The sequence below is a fragment of the Schistocerca americana genome, chromosome 8, assembly GCF_021461395.2.
Source record: "Schistocerca americana isolate TAMUIC-IGC-003095 chromosome 8, iqSchAmer2.1, whole genome shotgun sequence".
In the NCBI taxonomy this organism is placed as follows: Eukaryota; Metazoa; Arthropoda; class Insecta; order Orthoptera; family Acrididae; genus Schistocerca; species Schistocerca americana.
Window position 1 is genome coordinate 123,309,085 of NC_060126.1, and position 19,439 is coordinate 123,328,523.

Consider the following 19,439-nt stretch of genomic DNA (forward strand, 5'->3'; position numbering starts at 1 on the left):
CTTATTTTCTTATGTGTTATTAGACTTACTTTTGCATGTTTCAGTGAAATAGAGTTTGTCACCATTTTCTTTTTTTCATAGCTAATATGGAAATGAAAGTTAATGTGAAGTTGTGATAATGGATGAAGTACAATTAAAGTTTACTCTATACTATTTATATTACGAACTTTGAAATGTCCTGTCAGAAGTGAGGAGCATATGAGGAGGGATACATTTATATAGAAGATTCAATGTTCTCTTGCAATTTTTAAATGTTGATGTCATTTTCCGCAGCCTAAAATCAGAGCTGTTGTAAAACACAGTAAACCTGCAGTGGATCCATACTTATTTCGTTGCAGGAAGACAACCTTTCCCACCTCTCATGCTGTCAGCGGCTCCATCCTGTTTGGTGCTTTCAGGGCTTCAGCATGTTATGGTTATCACAAGCAATGGCTGCATTAGTGTATGGGACTTTGAGAAAAGCCGTTGCCTCATCAAGAATGAATCGCTGATGCCTATTATGCGTTCTGAACCAGGTACACAGAATCGTTTGCAGTCACTGCAACTTCTTTTTAATTTTATGTTGCCTGGTGTGTTGAAGAGATCAGTTCATTGCTGCCATGGTCTTATTAAAATTACTTGGTAGCTGACTTTTCCAAACCTTGCAACTGAGGTGCTCAACATTACACAGTCTTTTTATCATTGCCAGTATGTTTTGGAGCTGCGATGAACAGTATCGATTCTTTGGAGTATCAGAAGAGGTGTCTCTAGAACTATGCATGTATTGCAAGTGTCAAGTATTTTAAAATACGTTTTTAAGGGATTCCATTTACTAAAAAATTACAAATCTGATCATTTTCTTTCATTTTATGGAGTTATAGTGATACAGAACCACCAGTAAGTCATAGGGTAGTGAAAATAAACAATAAAGGCTTATGAAGAAGTCTTTAAAAGGAAAAAGAAGACAGCAGATGGCTGCAGTTCATAACATTATGTGCTCTATGAGAGTGGGTAAATTAAAGGTTAACAGCACATCAGCACTGGATAATTTTTAACACAATTTGTAAATATTCTTAAAATGATTTATCACCACTTGAAAAAGCAGAACCCATGCATTTCATGGGAAAAAGCTGACTCATGACATAAATTTACCATCTCTGTGTTTAGCACTCCAATATTTTCTTCCACATAGTTATCACTTTGGATATATTATCACATTCTCCACTGCTGAGTCACTTTCAGTTTACCACCACATGTGTCACCAGACAAAAGTCAATATAATTAACAAAATAAATAAATATGAAATAAAAATTATTGACTGTGGGGGGAATAATTAGAAAGCATGAAGAAAATGAAAAGTTTTACTTGTATTTCAATCATCTGATGTTAAAGGTATGTGGAATGAAGGTAAGTAAACTTCCAGCTTATTATGTGTGCTTCTGCAGTTGTCCTCATTTACTATATCTCAATATTATTTCGGCTCTTATCTTACAGTAATTCTTTTTCCTATCTTTACAGGCTCTGTTGTCACAATTTTGAGTTGTACAGTAACAGAGAAAGGCTGCCCTATAATATCACTATCAACAGGAAAAGCATTCATGTTCTCCAGTGATCTAAGTTGCTGGTAGGAGGAATAGAAATCTCAGATATTTATTTTGGTTGTTTTTTTATACATCCATGATGACAAAATTTGTGTGCCATGTCTTGTTCACCAGGTTATTAATGGGTGACAGCTTAGATGCAGTCCAGCACTCTTGTGCTCAGCGTACATTCACTCAGCTGCTGCCACAAGAAAACAAATTGCTTCCACTTGCTTCTTTGCAGTCTCACATTAAAGGGTATGTTGTGAACAAATAAATGTAAACTTCAGTTACTAATAACATTCATATTTTGTTAATATTTGATTTAACTGAGTAAATTCTTCTAGCAGTTTTGCTCAGTAGTTGTTTCATTCTGAAAGCTAAGTTTTTGTCTCTCATTTGGTGAACCATGGACCTCACCAAGGTGTGGTGGCTCATGTGCCACATCTATACAGCTTATCATACCATTGGTTCAACCACAATGGAGGGGTATTTATGGAGAGAGCAGACATAGTTGTGCTTCCTGAGGGGCAGCAGCCATTTCAGTAGTGGCAGAGGCAACAGTCTAGATCATTGGCTGATCTGCCTTTGTAACATCACCCAAGGTTGTGCTTTTACTGCACAGGACTAAAACAGAGGGGAAATTACAGTCATAATTTTTCTTGATTTAATGATGATGACATCCTCCTGGGTAAAATATCCTTGAGGTAAAATAGTCCCCTATATTGTCCTTCAGGCAGAACTACTCAAGAAGTTGTTGTCATCAGGAAAAACGGAACTGGCATTATTTGGGGTAAAGCATGGCATATTAGATGTGTTAATTGAATCGGTAGGTGGAGAATTCAAAATGAGAAATGAGTAGGTTGAAGTTAGATACGGAGGTAATTAGTGAAGTGAAGTGGCAGGGAGAATAGGACTTCTGGTCAAGTTGGCACAGTGATACATATATAGAAAATCAAGAAGGGATCATGCAGGAGCACGTCCAATAATGAACAAGAAAGTAAGAAAAGTCCTCAACTAATATGAACAGCGTAGTGAGCAAAGTATCACAGTCAACCCAAGCCACAGTAGTACAACTTTATATGCCAACTTGCTCTACAGGTAATGAAATGATTGAAAGAATGTATTATGATGAAAGTAAAAAGGGAGACAGAAAGTTAATTGTAATGGGGTACTGGAACTCAGTGGTATTCCAGAGGGGGAGAAGAAAAAGTAGTAGGAGACCATGGTTTGGAGGAAAGGAGTGAAAGAGGGAAGTGCTCGGTAGAATTTTTGCACAAGTTTTGTATATGTTGATTGTCACTAACACTTGGTTTAAGTATTATGCAAGAATATTTTATACATGGATGAGATGTTATGGCACTGAAATATTTCAGATTTCAAAACCAAATGTTAAACTATTAGATTTTTCCTAGGTCAGGTGTAGACACGCCTTAATTTATTGGTTATAAACAGCAAATTAAGGCTTAATAAACTGGATAAATTGAAAGAACTTGAGGTTGTTGAGAGTTTCAGAGGAAGCATTAGGCAATGTTTGTCTGAAACAAGGAAAATGAATAAAGTAGAAGACAGAAACTGTGAGTGATGAAAGAGTGAAGGTAAAACAATAATGGAAATTCCTGGATGAGGCAGTATGTAAAATAAAAGAAAGACAACCACTCACCTATAGCAGTTCAATGCATGGAGCACAGTTACACATAGAAAATACAATTCACACTAGCTTTTGAGTACTAGTTCTTTTTAAAGCAATGGTACACACATTCACACACACAACCACACAGGCACCCAAAAGCACACTCCCATGCCCACGGTAAGACTGATTACTGATACTCGAGTATTGAAAACAGTTCCTTGTGCCGATGGAGATGGGGAATGGGGTAGGGAAGAACACAAGGTATGGGTAGCGAGAAAGAGGCTGGTCTTTGGACAGATGACTTCGTGGCCACACAAGATGTAAAGAATACAGAGGATATAACAAAAAGAGTTGTAGGGAGAGGGAGAGGTGTACTGAGGGGAAAAATGGGGAGAGGGGAAAAGGAAAGTAAACTAAAGATGAAGAGGGAGAAAGGGAGGGGAGAGAGAAGGGAGAGGGATTGAGAAAGGGGAAGAGCAGAGAGGGGGAGGGGCATGTGCGAGTGAGTGAGTGGGTGAGTGAGTGAGTGCATGATCTAGATGGTGAAGGAGTGGTGTCAACAGAAGAGAAAAGGCAAAGTGAGGCAAGGGGAACAGGTTAGCGGAGGTTAAGGCCAGGGGGATTTCAGGAGTGCAGGATGTATTAGAAAGACAACAGATTCCCCACTCTTGAAACCCCATCAGCCCAGACTTCCTCTAACGTGGTTCCACTGCCTAACCTTTCCTTTCCCCTTCTCTCTTCTGTCGGCATCACACTTCCATCCAATTCATACACTGCCTTCTCCCACATGCAACCATCTCCATGTCTATTCCCCTCTCCCCGTCCGTCCCCCTCTCCCCGTCCGTCCCCCTCTCCCCGTCCGTCCCCCTCTCCCCGTCCGTCCCCCTCTCCCCGTCCGTCCCCCTCTCCCCGTCCGTCCCCCTCTCCCCGTCCGTCCCCCTCTCCCCGTCCGTCCCCCTCTCCCCGTCCGTCCCCCTCTCCCCGTCCGTCCCCCTCTCCCCGTCCGTCCCCCTCTCCCCGTCCGTCCCCCTCTCCCCGTCCGTCCCCCTCTCCCCGTCCGTCCCCCTCTCCCCGTCCGTCCCCCTCTCCCCGTCCGTCCCCCTCTCCCCGTCCGTCCCCCTCTCCCCGTCCGCCCCCCTCTCCCCGTCCGCCCCCCGCTCCCCGTCCGCCCCCCTCTCCCCGTCCGCCCCCCGCTCCCCGTCCGCCCCCCGCTCCCCGTCCGCCCCCCGCTCCCCGTCCGCCCCCCTCTCCCCGTCCGCCCCCCTCTCCCCGTCCGCCCCCCTCTCCCCGTCCGCCCCCCTCTCCCCGTCCGCCCCCCTCTCCCCGTCCGCCCCCCTCTCCCCGTCCGCCCCCCTCTCCCCGTCCGCCCCCCTCTCCCCGTCCGCCCCCCTCTCCCCGTCCGCCCCCCTCTCCCCGTCCGCCCCCCTCTCCCCGTCCGCCCCCCTCTCCCCGTCCGCCCCCCTCTCCCCGTCCGCCCCCCTCTCCCCGTCCGCCCCCCTCTCCCCGTCCGCCCCCCTCTCCCCGTCCGCCCCCCTCTCCCCGTCCGCCCCCCTCTCCCCGTCCGTCCCCCTCTCCCCGTGCGTCCCCCTCTCCCCGTGCGTCCCCCTCTCCCCGTCCGCCCCCCTCTCCCCGTCCGCCCCCGTCTATCCCCCTTCCCCTCACCCCGTCTGTCCCCCTCCCCCTCTCCCCGCCTGTCACCCTCCCCCTCTCCCCGCCTGTCACCCACCCCCTCTCCCCACCTGTCACCCTCCCCCTCTCCCCGCCTGTTTCCCAAGAAATGTATAAACACACCAGGCAGTACTGACACTATGACTTATCTTAGAAGATAGCCTGAAGAAAGGCAAACCAATGTTTACAGAAGTTGTAGTTTGGCTGAAGTTTAAGAGAATCATCCGAAAAAATCATTGTGGAAAGAAGTGGGATACTGAAGTACTGAGGAATGCTGGGAGGCATTTGAAGTTCATTTATTGTGGATACTGAGATAAGGAACACCAGAGTAGGCAGCTCATTTGAAGACGAGTGGACATCTCTGAAAAGGGAACAGATGCTGGGCAGGCAAACATAGGTACAAGGAAGGTGACTGTGAAGGAACCTAGGGTAACAGGTGAAATACTTCAATTAATCAATGAAAGAAGGAAGTACAGAAATGTTCAGGCAGTGGCTGGAATACAGCAATGTAAATCCCTTAGAAATGAAATAAGCTTGCAAACTGAGGCAGAAGAAATGGTGTTTAGGTCTGCTCTCATCTTTTCTTGATCTATCTGCAAAATGAGAATATGTGTGTGTGTGTGTGTGTGTGTGTGTGTGTGTGTGTGTGTGTGTGTGTTACAGCAAAGTGAGATAATGAGTGACTTATTTCAGTTCATACCAAATAATAGGTAAATAATTATCTATCTATTATAATTATAATAAATTAGAGTTTTAACCAGTGTACAGCTTTCTTCTTCTTCTTCTCCTCTCTCTCTCTCTCTCTCTCTCTCTCTCTCTCTCTCTCTCTCTCTCTCTCTGTGTCTTTACGATGATGAGGTCATGAGATATCACAGTGGGAATGTTTAACGACATAATATGAATTACAGTGTGCCTTCATCTGCAGTAACTCTCATTTCAGTCTCCTGTTCCTCCTCTACTTCCGACATGGTTTTTAAGTCATGCGAATTGAGGTGGCTGACATTCTCACAAACTGTATCCCAGTTGATGCAGAACTTGGAACAGTGGAGGCCTGTCTTTTGGCAACTACAAGAGTTGCCAAAGTTTAGCATTTGCATGGGATATAGGTCAGAATAACACTGGGTGCTGGCAGCTCAAGCATATGCAATCCTTGGACCTCGTCCAACCTGACTCCTCAGGATTTTTATTTTTGCACAGCCACTGTTGTATATGGCTGTACAATCTGAGAATATACTGGCAAGCAGCATCTTCTGTTGGTAGCAGAGAATTGATGTTGGTGGTTGTTACGAATGCCGATTTGGTGGAGCTTCCATATTGGATGTGGTTCAGAGGCACCTGCTTACACCACCATACAACTTAACGAGGGATCTTTTACTGCACTCCACCACTGCCTCAATGTCCATGTTTGGATCTTTAAATATTCATATGTCCTGTTGCAATTCAGGATGTTTCTTCAGTGATGCGTTTCACTTTTACCTGACTGTAAAGAGCAGAAGTAGTGTCACAGCAACTTGACTACATGCAAATACGAGTTTTCTCTCAAGCAGAGTGGCCAGTTCCCTGAGAACAGTCAGGCTTCTGGGGATTTTTTTTGCCTGCTTTCATGATTAACGCATTATGTTGTTGAAAGAAGTTGGACAGAATGATGAGAAGCCCTCCCCCCCCCCCCCCCCTTCGCCTACCACAAAAACTATGACGGTTGAATGTGTGGAAGCCAGAGATGTGCAGTGTTGACAATCGTATAGAATGATTTGAAATTGAATGACCACATAAAATAAATCATGAGTAAGACAGATGCTAGATATATTCGTTGGAAGAATCCTCAGGAAATGTGCTCTATAAACAAAGGAAATAGCTTACAAAACACTTGTTCGACAAACACTGCTCACCAGTATGGGATCCCTTTCAGATTGGACGGATAGAGGAAATATTGAAGACTGAAAGAACAGCAGTGCATTTTGTTACAGGTTGATTTAGTAAGCACAAAAGCATTACAGAAATGGTCAACCAATTGCAATGGCAGACACTGCAAGAGAGGTGTTCTGCATCACAGTATGGATTATTGTTAAAGTATTGTTATAGTATGTTCCTAAATGAGTCAACAACATATTGCTCCCTTCTGCGTACATCTCACAAAAGGACCATGAAGATAAAACCGGAGGAATTGAGCCCACACAGAGGCTTATTGGCAATCATTCTTTCCACAAACTATTTATGACTAGAACAGGAAAGAGGGGAAATGACAGCAGTACACAAAGTACCCTCACCCACTTACAGCAAGGGGGCTTGCAGAGTGTAGACATAGTTGTAGATCAAGGTATCGACATCTTCCACGGCTTACTTGGAAGTTATGCCTGCTATGTCCAATTTGTCCATTAAAACTGATATTAAGCATTCCTCCTCCTTCAAATTAGGCAGGAATTTGTCCTAAGTGACATGTGTTACCCGCCTTTCATTGAAGATTATTTCTACAAAGCTGTGTTTGTGGGACCTTCTCAATTGCTCTTCCTCCTTAAGTTTTTTGCTAGTGTACTTCTTTGAACATTGTTCACGAACCTTAAACAAAGTTTTGCTCTTCAAAAGGGCAGCTAATCCCGTTCTTCCCCTTCTTACATACTTCGAGAACATTCTTTAACGCCACCTCGGGCTTGGATGGTGATACTTTTCTCCCATCATCCAGTACACCATCACATGGAACACACCTTTGACCTCATCTCATTCTGTATGACTGTTTTATATATTTAAACTGAATTTCCAACTGCCAGAGGAGGAATCAAATTACACAGACTGGCCTCTCACCTGTCAGGAGGAAAGGTCAGTGCCAGGTCACAAACATCTTGCACTCCCCCTCAGCAAGTGTCAACTACCAACCACTATAATAACATTATGACGCTACTGGAGAATGGAAATTGGCTAGGGATGTGCGACAAAGTATGGTAGGAATGTGAGGGGGCTAGGTCCTGAGATGGCCCATCACCTTCAGTTCTGAAATCATGCTAACTGCAACATTCACTAAACACTTACAGTTGGTCTGGCAAGAAAAGTCACAATGAACTGTTATGTGGGAAATTTTATCCTCTTTACTTTTGTACATTGTCAAATTTACTGAAATTTTTGTCTTTTCTGAGTTGTAAGTGTAAAAACCCAAAAAGTTTCATTTTTTGTGGATTTTTTCCATTTTTGCCTCATTTCTGGGCCAGAGTTTCAGTGGAACTTTCAAAATTCAGATTCAAAACCCTCAAAAACATATAGAAAGCTTGTCAAAAACTTCTGTAAAAGCTTCAATTACTTGTCCTTTCTGAGCATCATTTGATTGGACTAAAAGTGGAAGACATCAAAGACTCCTTTGTCAGATCTAATGTCCGTATTATGACTAATGTGGTCTACCAAGCACAGTTGCATGATGCCTATGTAAAGGCTTACAAGTGCAACATAAATTTGGTTTTCGGTATTTCATATACTGTAATTATTTTACCTTTATTTTAACATTTTTCAGCCCAATATCAGCCCATGTCCTGTGCTTTGTTCTTGTCAAGCTATAGGTTATCAAGGATACCCATCATATATTTATTGTACAGAATTTAAAAGGCTGTCATTATCTATTCATTATGAGGTAAGATGTCGAATTAAAGATTTAACACAATAAGTCCTGGATTAAAGTTAAAAACTGTGTATGTCTTGAGGTAGCATAACTCATGTGCAAAGTGCTCCTACACACACACACACACACACACACACACACACACACACACAGAAAATAAAATAAAAATAACACTTACTAAATTTTTGCTGTTCATCATCATCAGGTGTGATATGATGTTTTAATTATTACTTCTTTACTACTAACTGTATTCAGAACACATTCTGCAGGCTGTATTCATATATACCACTGAAAGCACCTGCATAATTGTATGATTGTGTGACGCCCAGTTCAGGAGATATGACATCAAATACATTTGTAAAGTAAACAGATGTTTGAAGTTGTTTGATACATAAGAGTTCAGTTCTTTAAAAAAATGGGGATTGCAGCTCTTGAGTGCATCACTCACAGCAGTGAAATAGAGTGCAAGTACACAACACCACCTAGAATATGAAACTGATCTATTCTCATGCTGTATTTAGACAAACATGCCATCATAAAACTGATGTGGAGCTTCTCATAACATCAGCAGGCATGTAGTCAAATGCATTGTTTAAATCAATGAAACACATGTAGATATCATGTTCTGTTCAATGATTTTCTCTTGAACTAGTTTAGCTACAGAAATGGCAGCATGTCCCTGTTAGGTCAGAAGTTACATTGGCTTTTGGGAATTATTTATTCAGTAAGAGAAACTGCCATTTATTAACAATATATGACAGAACTTTTCTGTCTGCACATAGTATATTTTTCATTGATTGACATGCCTTATGGGTAACAATCTATTTGTGTTAAATTCAGCATCGAGGTGAGATTAGGGCATATATAGGCATTCATTTTTCCCTCGTTGTGTTTTGGAGTGGAACAGGGAGAGAAGATGTTAGTTGTGGTACGGGGTACCCTCCACCACACACTGTACGGTGGATTGTGGAGTATGTATGTAGATGCAGATGTAGATGAACAACTGGTCCCTCTGCAGTTGAACAGCTTACAGATTATCAGTCTCCGTTGGCTCATATTTCATTGTCTCTGTGGGAGGTTATATGTTAGCCTCATTTTAGATGTATCGAGACACTGATTAGCCCAACCCTCAGCTTCACTTGTAGCCCTACTTATTTGAACATCTATAATATCTCTCATAGCTTAAATAACATAATTGAGGAGGTGCCAGTACATAGAGCTAGGATGCATACAAGCTTTTTGTATTTTCCAGTAAATCTGAGGAATGTGTTTTTCAAGTGGTGATTTAAATCTGTCCACAATGTAAGGAGCACATTTCCATTTGCATTATACTTTCCAGTACTGTGACTCTGGTTATTCCATTCCTGCCTTCATTTCCTGGAATATGAAACATATCGCACTTCCCTGACTGCTCCCAGCACGCTTATTAGTGTGTGTGTGAGATATATCACACCTCCCTGGCTGCACCATAACTCTCTCTGTCAACCTTTGTGGTGTTGTGTATCATTTTTGTCATATCTCATCATTTAGGTACTCACTTCAACAATTTCATCTCTGCTGTTGTCACATTTTCATTTCTCTCAAAATAAATGAACAAGTAAATCTTAACTTGTCTTCTGCTGGTAGCCATGGAATAGAAATGCTGTTCAGAAAGTTATGAACCTCGATTTTCACCTCATCCTCAGAGTTGAATCGCTTTCGGCCAAATGTTCTTTTAACCTATGGAACAGGTGATAGTCACTGGGTGCCAAGTCAGGACTATAGGGTGGGTGGGCGATTATGTTCCACTGAAACTGTTGCAGGAGAGCAACGGTTTGACGAGCAATGTGTGGGCGAGTGTTCTCATGGAGAGTGTCTACACCCTTGCCCAACATTCCACTTCTCCGGTTCTGAGTTGCCCGTTTGAGTTTTTTCAGAGTCTCACAGTACCTGTCAGCGTTAATTGTGGTCCCAGCGATTCAGCTCCAATGATGAGGTAAAAGAAGAGGTTCATAACTTTCGAACAGCATGGCGGTGAGCTGGTATGACATGTGCATACAAAAACTGCCACAGCATCTACAAAAATGCATCAACAGAAATGGTGATTATGTCGAAAAATTGCTAAATGTTCAAGCTGTTAACTGATGTAAACCATTGTAGAAATAAGCAGCTCTATGTACTTATAAAAAAATAGGAGACCTTGCTTTTGGTATTACCCTCATAAGATGTACGTGTGCGTCTGCTATTACTGTAACATCGTCAAATGAAGATCAAATAAAATTTTCTGATAGCCTACAAGCATGTGCCCTGATAAAATGAATGTGTTAGTGTCTCAGTGTTTAAATGCCAGAATAAGGATCCAAAGGTCTGCAGTTCCATCCCTAGTCAGTTCTACAATTTTTTCCGTTACTTGTCTCTTCTTTTTCCTGTGGCAGTGTTTGTTAATGTGAAAAATGCCAAGTTTCACTGTGGTTCAGAGTCCATTTAAAGCTGTAGGTCCTCCTGTAACTGGTTGGGAAATAGAACGTGGCTTGATGGTGCAGCTCATCCTCACTGCAAGTGGTCAGGGCATTCAATGGCAAGGGATGTCACACAGATTCTGTCTCACTTCTGTACTATTTTCATACAAGTCTCACAGATGGCAGCAATATTGTTGAACTGGGATAGTTCTTGTCCAATGACTGCTGTTTTTCTCTTTGTCACAAACGCTTGTCACACTTTGCCGAGATATGAAAGTGCCAGATCACTGTCTCTAAATCTGAAAAATGTTGACATAGTTTTTGATTGTATGACTGTTAGTGGTCTTGGTTTCCCATCAGATTTAAGTAAGATGAACTGTGTTTGTTACTTTTTCTAAGTCATTCTGTGGATTGGAATAAGCAGAACATTCCTAAGCTGAGCTGATTTGTCATAAGATGTACTGCTGAACCAATCATTCCATCTCACTCTTTTTCTAGGAGTGACAACTCTTTTCTGACAGCCTGCAGGCAGATAGTGGACTAGTAGCTTCTCTTACAGCCAGTGCTTCATCACAATAGGACTCAACTCTATGTCTGGTATACTTGCCAGATTGTTGCCAGTGCATGACTATATTTCAGTGGAAAAGCAGTTGCACAAGTGCAGAACCACTCTCCCAATCTGTACTTCCATGGAACAGTAGACCAAAGTCTAATATGGCTGACAGAAGAGAATGGATGCAGCACTTGCCCAGAGATCATTATAAATGCTCTGATGAGTACCGCTACAGAATATCACACTGTCCTATTCATTCACTAGGGAAGGTGAAAATGTTTGCCTTATCTGCAGTGTCCAATAGCATATAATAGTGCTGTCTGTGTACAGAGTGGAGGCTTTTGCCTAATGCTACACTTCCTAAATTGGGCAGTGTTTCCTTCACAAAATGCAACCTGTGATGAATAGATATGGATTTCTGGGGTGTTACTGCTGTGTGTGTGTGCATCTATAGCCATTTTGAGAGATTTAAGAATGCTCACAAATCAGTCATAACTAGAAGTCATACTCCAGATAGAAGTTGACCCCACTGCTACAAAAGCACTGCAGAAAAATGCACCATACACATTGTCTGTGAACTGAGCTGCAAGTTAGTTTCAGCATTTTGTACTGGTGTGACTACCACTAATGACACAGTAAAGATGAGTAGCCACCTACAAATTGTTTGCAGTCACAGATGTCAGTCTCTCTTACTTACCACACACTATAATGTGGAAACAGTGGTATAGGTAACTGGGAAACTATTAAAGACATTTGACTCCCACCCCTTGTAACCCCTACCCCACTCATATGACTAATGGTAACAATAGTCTCTTGGAATTCTGCTAACACTTAGCTGTAGTTCATCTTTACCTTAACTTCAAATAATTTTCTTCACCCTTTTCATTTCCCTTCTGTTGTATCCATGGACCCAACCAACCAACCAACCAACTCATGCACACGCGCCCTGACCGTGATATTGCTGGCCACAGTTCCTGTCGTGGCCGTCGGCGTCTCAGGGTCTTACCACCAACGGAAGAGGTCGCACCATGGCTGAGCTCGGGTCCACAGCACCCTCTGCCTTTTGCATATGAGGAGGAGTGCTGGCCCTGAGACGGACAGTCTATTGTCGATTGTCTGTTGCTAGCCTTTCGTGGAGCTTATAGCAGAGCCATTGCAGTGTGATATTTGCTATTGTATTCGACTAGGCTCAGTACACGGATTACTCTTGGATATTACTTGGACTTTTATTGCTGGTGTACGCTTTGTCAGAAATAAAGATAAGTTATCTCTTCATTCTAGCTGGTGCAATTCTTGTCATTAATTATTTTTCAGCCAACAGACATAGCTACATCCTGGTCACTACCCACGCTTTATAAAATTTGTGGTGGCTGCCCCAAAAGTACCGCCAAAGACCTTGGGTTTGGGAGCCATCACAAAACCTTCAGTTTATTATTAGTACTCTTAAATATGAATCTTGGCTTTTTAAATTGGTTGCAGCTTTTCACTTATCATACACTTTTACCTATTCTGTTTCAGGGGTTGGTGGGACTTCCTTGCATCATCTATTCTTATTTCTTTCCTCTTCTTGTTGCTATCAGCCTGTTTTACACAAACTTGATACCTTGGATTACAATTTTTGTAGCTGCCTTGAATATTTGAAATTTGTTGTCTCAACTTACTAGTGCAGCTGCTTATAAATTATAGATTCTCTGTTTAGACCACTTGTTCAATTATTATGTTTATAAATCTTTAATTTTCATTTTAATTTCTATAGCAGTGAACCATATTTTTTATTTTAGCTTCTCTTCAACTACATGAGCATTACAGTGGTGTTGAAGCTTCTCTTTTACTTTTTACAGTTTAAAAAATGTTCAGGTAAAGCCTGTGGAGTTCACATTTACGGTAGTGAATCTCTTCCTTGTTGTGGGCCTTGAAACTGTGGAGGAAGAGCGAGAAATCAGTTGAGGGCTGAAATTTCAAAAATAGAACAAAATTAGATGTAATTCCCATCAACTTTCTGACTTTTGATTTGTTCAACAATTGAAATGTAAGCTTTGTTTTTATTGTAGCGGTGGACCACTTCTTACATGAAGTTTTGATCACTTTTAATGGAGCTCTACTTTTCAGTTGGTTTCAGAAGAAAGTGTAGTATGCCTCTGAAGCTCTTCAGCATTGATCTGAAATATAAGTGATGAAGATTACTTCCAAATCTTCCACCAATAAATAAATAAAAAATTGTTGAAATTCCTGGTAGTGAAAGTGCTTTTTGAAAGCTGTGGATTCAAAAAAATCATTTATTAGTCAAGGTGGCAAGTACAGGTTTTTATATCTACAACTATTTTTGGCTGCATTAATTAATGACCTTCAGATCTGCAACACAACAAAAATTGCATCTAAGAAAATAATACTATATAAACAATTAATATAAAATAATTCTGACAAAACTTTGTTCCACCTCAATTTTTTGTTTAGTATACATCACCAAATGGCGAGACACATTGTCATAATTTTGTTTAACCTGTGTTACTTATTATATAATCTAATGGAACAGTGGTGTGTAATTATGTCAGATGTCTTTAAATTGTGATGATGTATGTGATATAGTGCATAAATATGCCAAAAAAGTATAAGTTTAGATTACAATTGTTACCTAAGTTTACAACATCGTTGAGTGCTACGTAAAGGAATAAAATCAAACATTCTCCATGTGTGCATAGTGCAAACATATCTGACATGCAGATGTTACTCTGCAGACATAGCACAAGAACAAATGAAATGTGTAATGTTGACTCCATTACATGAGACTTTTGTGATCACTGTGTAAGTCTGTTACTAAATATGTTCTGTTGGCAAGTATGCTCAACACATGGCAACAGTGCCCTCAGATGGAACTTTCTTCCTTTTAAGCGCTGACACAAGGTGCCTGCTGGTCTTCTTCTTGCTGCCTGCTATGGCATGGGTACTTATCTGTTTACAGATACCGTGTGTCATGAGTAACCAGTGATGTTTACATTCACATGTGGAGTGCACTTAGTAATAGACTACCACAGTAAATATGGAAGTCTCATATAACATAGTCGCCGTCATACTGTGCCTTCAAAATAACGTATGGATGTCAGTTATGCACATATGGAGAATGTTTGATTTTGTTGTTGTAAATGGCACTCAAAAATCTTGTAAACTTGTGTAACACTCATAATCTTAACTTGTACTTTTTCTCACATATTAGTATACTATATTATATATAGTGCCATGATTTAAATTTGTCTTACAGGCATTAGATTATATAATTAGCAGTGCAGCTGGAACAAAATTATGATGATGTGTCTTACCAAGTGGTGATTTACACTAAATAAAAAAATGGTTTTGGTACACGCTTTCTGTTAGAATGTTTTTATATTAATTGTTTATACTGTATTATTTTCTTAGACTCAGTTTCCCACATATTACAGATCTGAAGATGGCTAATTAAGATAGGCAAAACTATTTACCAATAAAAGAAAAAATTGTACTTGCTATCTTGACTAATAAAGGATTTTTCTGATTGCACAACTTTTAATAAACATACATCAATTATCTCCAATTTGACTATGTCAGGTAAAAACAAAAGTGCTTTTGACTATTTATTGTTTTTACTTGTAATTTGGCAAGGTAAAAATCCACCACATGAATATTGTTACAGTTGAAAAATCAAAAAGAATTGGGTTCTTGTTTTATTTGTGGTTATGAAATAATACCAAAAATCTATTTGACTATGAGGAAGCCACAACAAAAACTGTTGACATCAGCTGAACATCCAGTGCGTGCTTCATCTTCAGTCTACACTCCTGGAAATGGAAAAAAGAACACATTGACACCGGTGTGTCAGACCCACCATACTTGCTCCGGACACTGCGAGAGGGCTGTACAAGCAATGATCACACGCACGGCATAGCGGACACACCAGGAACCGCGGTGTTGGCAGTCGAATGGCGCTAGCTGCGCAGCATTTGTGCGCCGCCGCCGTCAGTGTAAGCCAGTTTGCCGTGGCATACGGAGCTCCATCGCAGTCTTTAACACTGGCAGCATGCCGCGACAGTGTGGACGTGAACCGTATGTGCAGCTGACGGACTTTGAGCGAGGGCGTATAGTGGGATGCGGGAGGCCGGGTGGACGTACCGCCGAATTGCTCAACACGTGGGGCGTGAGGTCACCACAGTACATCGATGTTGTCGCCAGTGGTCGGCGGAAGGTGCACGTGCCCGTCGACCTGGGACAGGACCGCAGCGACGCACGGATGCACGCCAAGACCGTAGGATCCTACGCAGTGCCGTAGGGGACCGCACCGCCACTTCCCAGCAAATTAGGGACACTGTTGCTCCTGGGGTATCGGCGAGGACCATTCGCAACCGTCTCCATGAAGCTGGGCTACGGTCCCGCACACCGTTAGGTCGTCTTCCGCTCACGCCCCAACATCGTGCAGCCCGCCTCCAGTTGTGTCGCCACAGGCGTGAATGGAGGGACGAATGGAGACGTGTCATCTTCAGTGATGAGAGTCGCTTCTGCCTTGATGCCAATGATGGTCGTATGCGTGTTTGGCGCCGTGCAGGTGAGCGCCACAATCAGTACTGCATACGACCGAGGCACACAGGGCCAACACCCGGCATCATGGTGTGGGGAGCGATCTCCTACACTGGCCGTACACCACTGGTGATAGTCGAGGGGACACTGAATAGTGCACGGTACATCCAAACCGTCATCGAACCCATCGCTCCACCATTCCTAGACCGGCAAGGGAACTTGCTGTTCCAACAGGACAATGCACGTCCGCATGTATCCCGTGCCACCCAACGTGCTCTAGAAGGTGTAAGTCAACTACCCTGGCCAGCAAGATCTCCGGATCTGTCCCCCATTGAGCATGTTTGGGACTGGATGAAGCGTCGTCTCACGCGGTCTGCACGTCCAGCACGAACGCTGGTCCAACTGAGGCGCCAGGTGGAAATGGCATGGCAAGCCGTTCCACAGGACTACATCCAGCATCTCTACGATCGTCTCCATGGGAGAATAGCAGCCTGCATTGCTGCGAAAGGTGGATATACACTGTACTAGTGCCGACATTGTGCATGCTCTGTTGCCTGTGTCTATGTGCCTGTGGTTCTGTCAGTGTGATCATGTGATGTATCTGACCCCAGGAATGTGTCAATAAAGTTTCCCCTTTCTGGGACAATGAATTCACGGTGTTCTTATTTCAATTTCCAGGAGTGTATATTCACCCTAGTTAAAATTCATTACCTGTGAGTAAATGATCTTTACAGCTGATTCAGGTACACCATGCACTTTGTCCAAATACTTTAATCAGAGAAAATGGCTATTTTTTAGTTCCATTGTTTAACCACTTATTGTAACTCCTTTCCACTGTGTATCTTGATCATTGAACACTAACTTCGGTCGCACCACATTCAAGAAGTGCTTTAATTTAGTCCATAATGTGATAAAAAGTGGTGAATAAATCATATTTTCACATTATAGGCCAGAGTGAGATTTGTTTTTTAGTCTCTCATAAATTTATCTTTTAAGTTAAGTTTATTTATGTGATTTAACTGAAAGTAATTAATGTAACACATCATATGGGAAAATTTATTTTCTTAGATACAGCCTTCACCATTATACTTTTGCATTCATTACACTAGAGCTTAAAAGGTGTTATGTACCCCATGATAGCTACATTACTGAAGTTAAGTAAAAATTAACTATTATAATGTACTAGAATGGTTGCTGATTCCATCTTAAATCTGGAGTAATATATCTGTTCTTTATCCGTATATTAATGTATTATAAAGCTGGATGCTGTCGAGTTATTCACATTATCAACAGTACTTTGTCTTCTGGTTAAAAAAAAAAAAAAAAAAAAAAATCTACATTCAACCAAAACATTTTTCCTTCTACAGGATTTCGTCTACAGCAAGTCGCCTTCTTAATGGAGCAAATGGTGTGCCTCTATGCACAATAACCTTTCTGGAACAACAACTTTCAGCATGTGTTGCACTCAATTCAACGGAGTACCACAGTTGGTTGATGTGTCTTGCCAGGTTTCTCATTCAAGAAGGTATTTCCATTGATGTCATATATAAAAACATAATTTTAGAGATGAGTGTTATTGTACATTTCTCAGAAAATACTTGTGTTGTTTCGGCTGTTGTACAGAATAAATTTAACATCTGTTCTACTTAATATGGTTATCTGATCTGACCTGATAACAACAGTAATGTTTCTTTTGTCCGCCCCTGGCAGTTGAGTGGTCAATGAGACAGAATGTCATGCCTAACAGCCCCGGTTCGATTCCCAGCTGGGTCAGAGATTTTCTCCTCTCAGGGACTGGGTGTTGTGTTGTCCTTATCATCATCATTATTTCATCCCCATCAACAGGCAAGTCGCTGAAGATTTTCTCCTCTCAGGGACTGGGCTTTGTGTTGCCCTTATCATCATCATTATTTCATCCCCATCGACATGCAAGTTGCCGTAGTGGCGTCAACTGATAGACTTGCACCAGGCGAGTGGTCTACCCAATGGGAGGCCCTACCCACACAGTGTTTCCGTTTCCAATGTGATAGTTCCCCTCAAAGTTTCAGATTGTCTTAGCCACATTGTTTATTGAAAAGCTGCCCTACACGTGTTAATTACACATCATTTTCGAAGGCTGAGTGGAATATATACATAGTATCATTAGTAAACAAATGGTTACATTGAATCCACAATAGAACTGAAGCATCTAGGGAGCTCTTGCCATATATAAAAGCCTTCCATATTAAAATCACTACATGTACAAAACATACGGGGTATCATGTGAGCAACAGATGACTGCAAATTAATTACTGGTACTATGTGTTGTCACAAGTGGTGTCAGCTACAAGAGAGTGCAGGGGTAGCAATATATCTACCATTTACATACTGTAATTTTATAGACATGTGTAATAAATTACACAAAGATTAAAAATGAAATAAGAGTAAAACTAGTAGGATATCATATTATGATTGTTCAAACAACTAACTGCCCTATTTAACACACATGCGCTGTACTTAACAGCAAGATAGATGGCTTTACTTGTAAAAAACAATTTCAGCATACATATGGTTAACATTTACAGTAGTTGATGTATACATTCCCCATTTTGTAATATAATTACAAACACACAGGATAAACTGTAAAAGGATTGCATAGATGAGATAATAAAATAAAATGAATAATATGAAATTACAGTTGTTCAAGTGAATAAACATTGATATAATAGTGTAGGCTAGGTGGCATTGTTTATGAAAAAATAATTACAGTAAGTACAGTGTAGCTGTGTTATCAACAGTTGCTATGGTATAGTGTCCATCGATGGAGTATCATTGTGATACTATTTACAGTGCATGAAATGAAATGAATTACCAGTAGGATTAACCATAATACTGGTGCTCATTTTGTAAAATGTATATCCATAAAATTTTGTAATAATGGATTCATAAAAGTAAATATATATATTTACGATACGTACTATATAATGTGAGCACCTCTGCCATCAACTTATGGTGATTTGCAGAGTATAGCTGTAGTAAATGTACATTTGTAGATTTAAAATTTCAGGAAGGTGAAGGAGACATTAACTACTAACCCAAGATTATTTATGATGTGGAAATATTGCCATGTAAAATTATTTGTGTTTACAATCACGTAAAAAAGGACAATGAACTGTAATGCTCAGTGTATAAACCTATTATTACAATCTTAAAGTTATTACTACAACCTGATTTGAAAAAGAAGGGAGGTGAATGGAATGTAGGAAAAGTTTGTTGGAAGGGGGGGGGGGGGGGTTATAAAGGGTGAAATGGATAGCAATGGTGTTGTAAGGTAATAAATTTTTTAAAATACTAATTGCAATTAAAAATAATGCTTAAAATATATTGTTTGTAAAAAATAATTACGTCATAGCTGTGTTATAAATAGTTATTGTGGTACACAGTCCACATAACTTTCCATCGCAAA

The 19,439-nt window shown here is 41.2% G+C and overlaps 1 protein-coding gene across 1 annotated transcript in view; it reads left to right on the forward strand.

The window, feature by feature from the left end:
- Positions 1-19,439, forward strand: part of LOC124545615 (protein HIRA-like) — a 322,322-nt gene that overhangs the window by 271,691 nt on the left and 31,192 nt on the right. Inside the window, 4 exon segments of the mRNA XM_047124563.1 lie at positions 339-515; positions 1,498-1,603; positions 1,695-1,817; positions 17,362-17,519. Of these exon segments, the coding sequence (XP_046980519.1) occupies positions 339-515; positions 1,498-1,603; positions 1,695-1,817; positions 17,362-17,519 (564 nt within the window).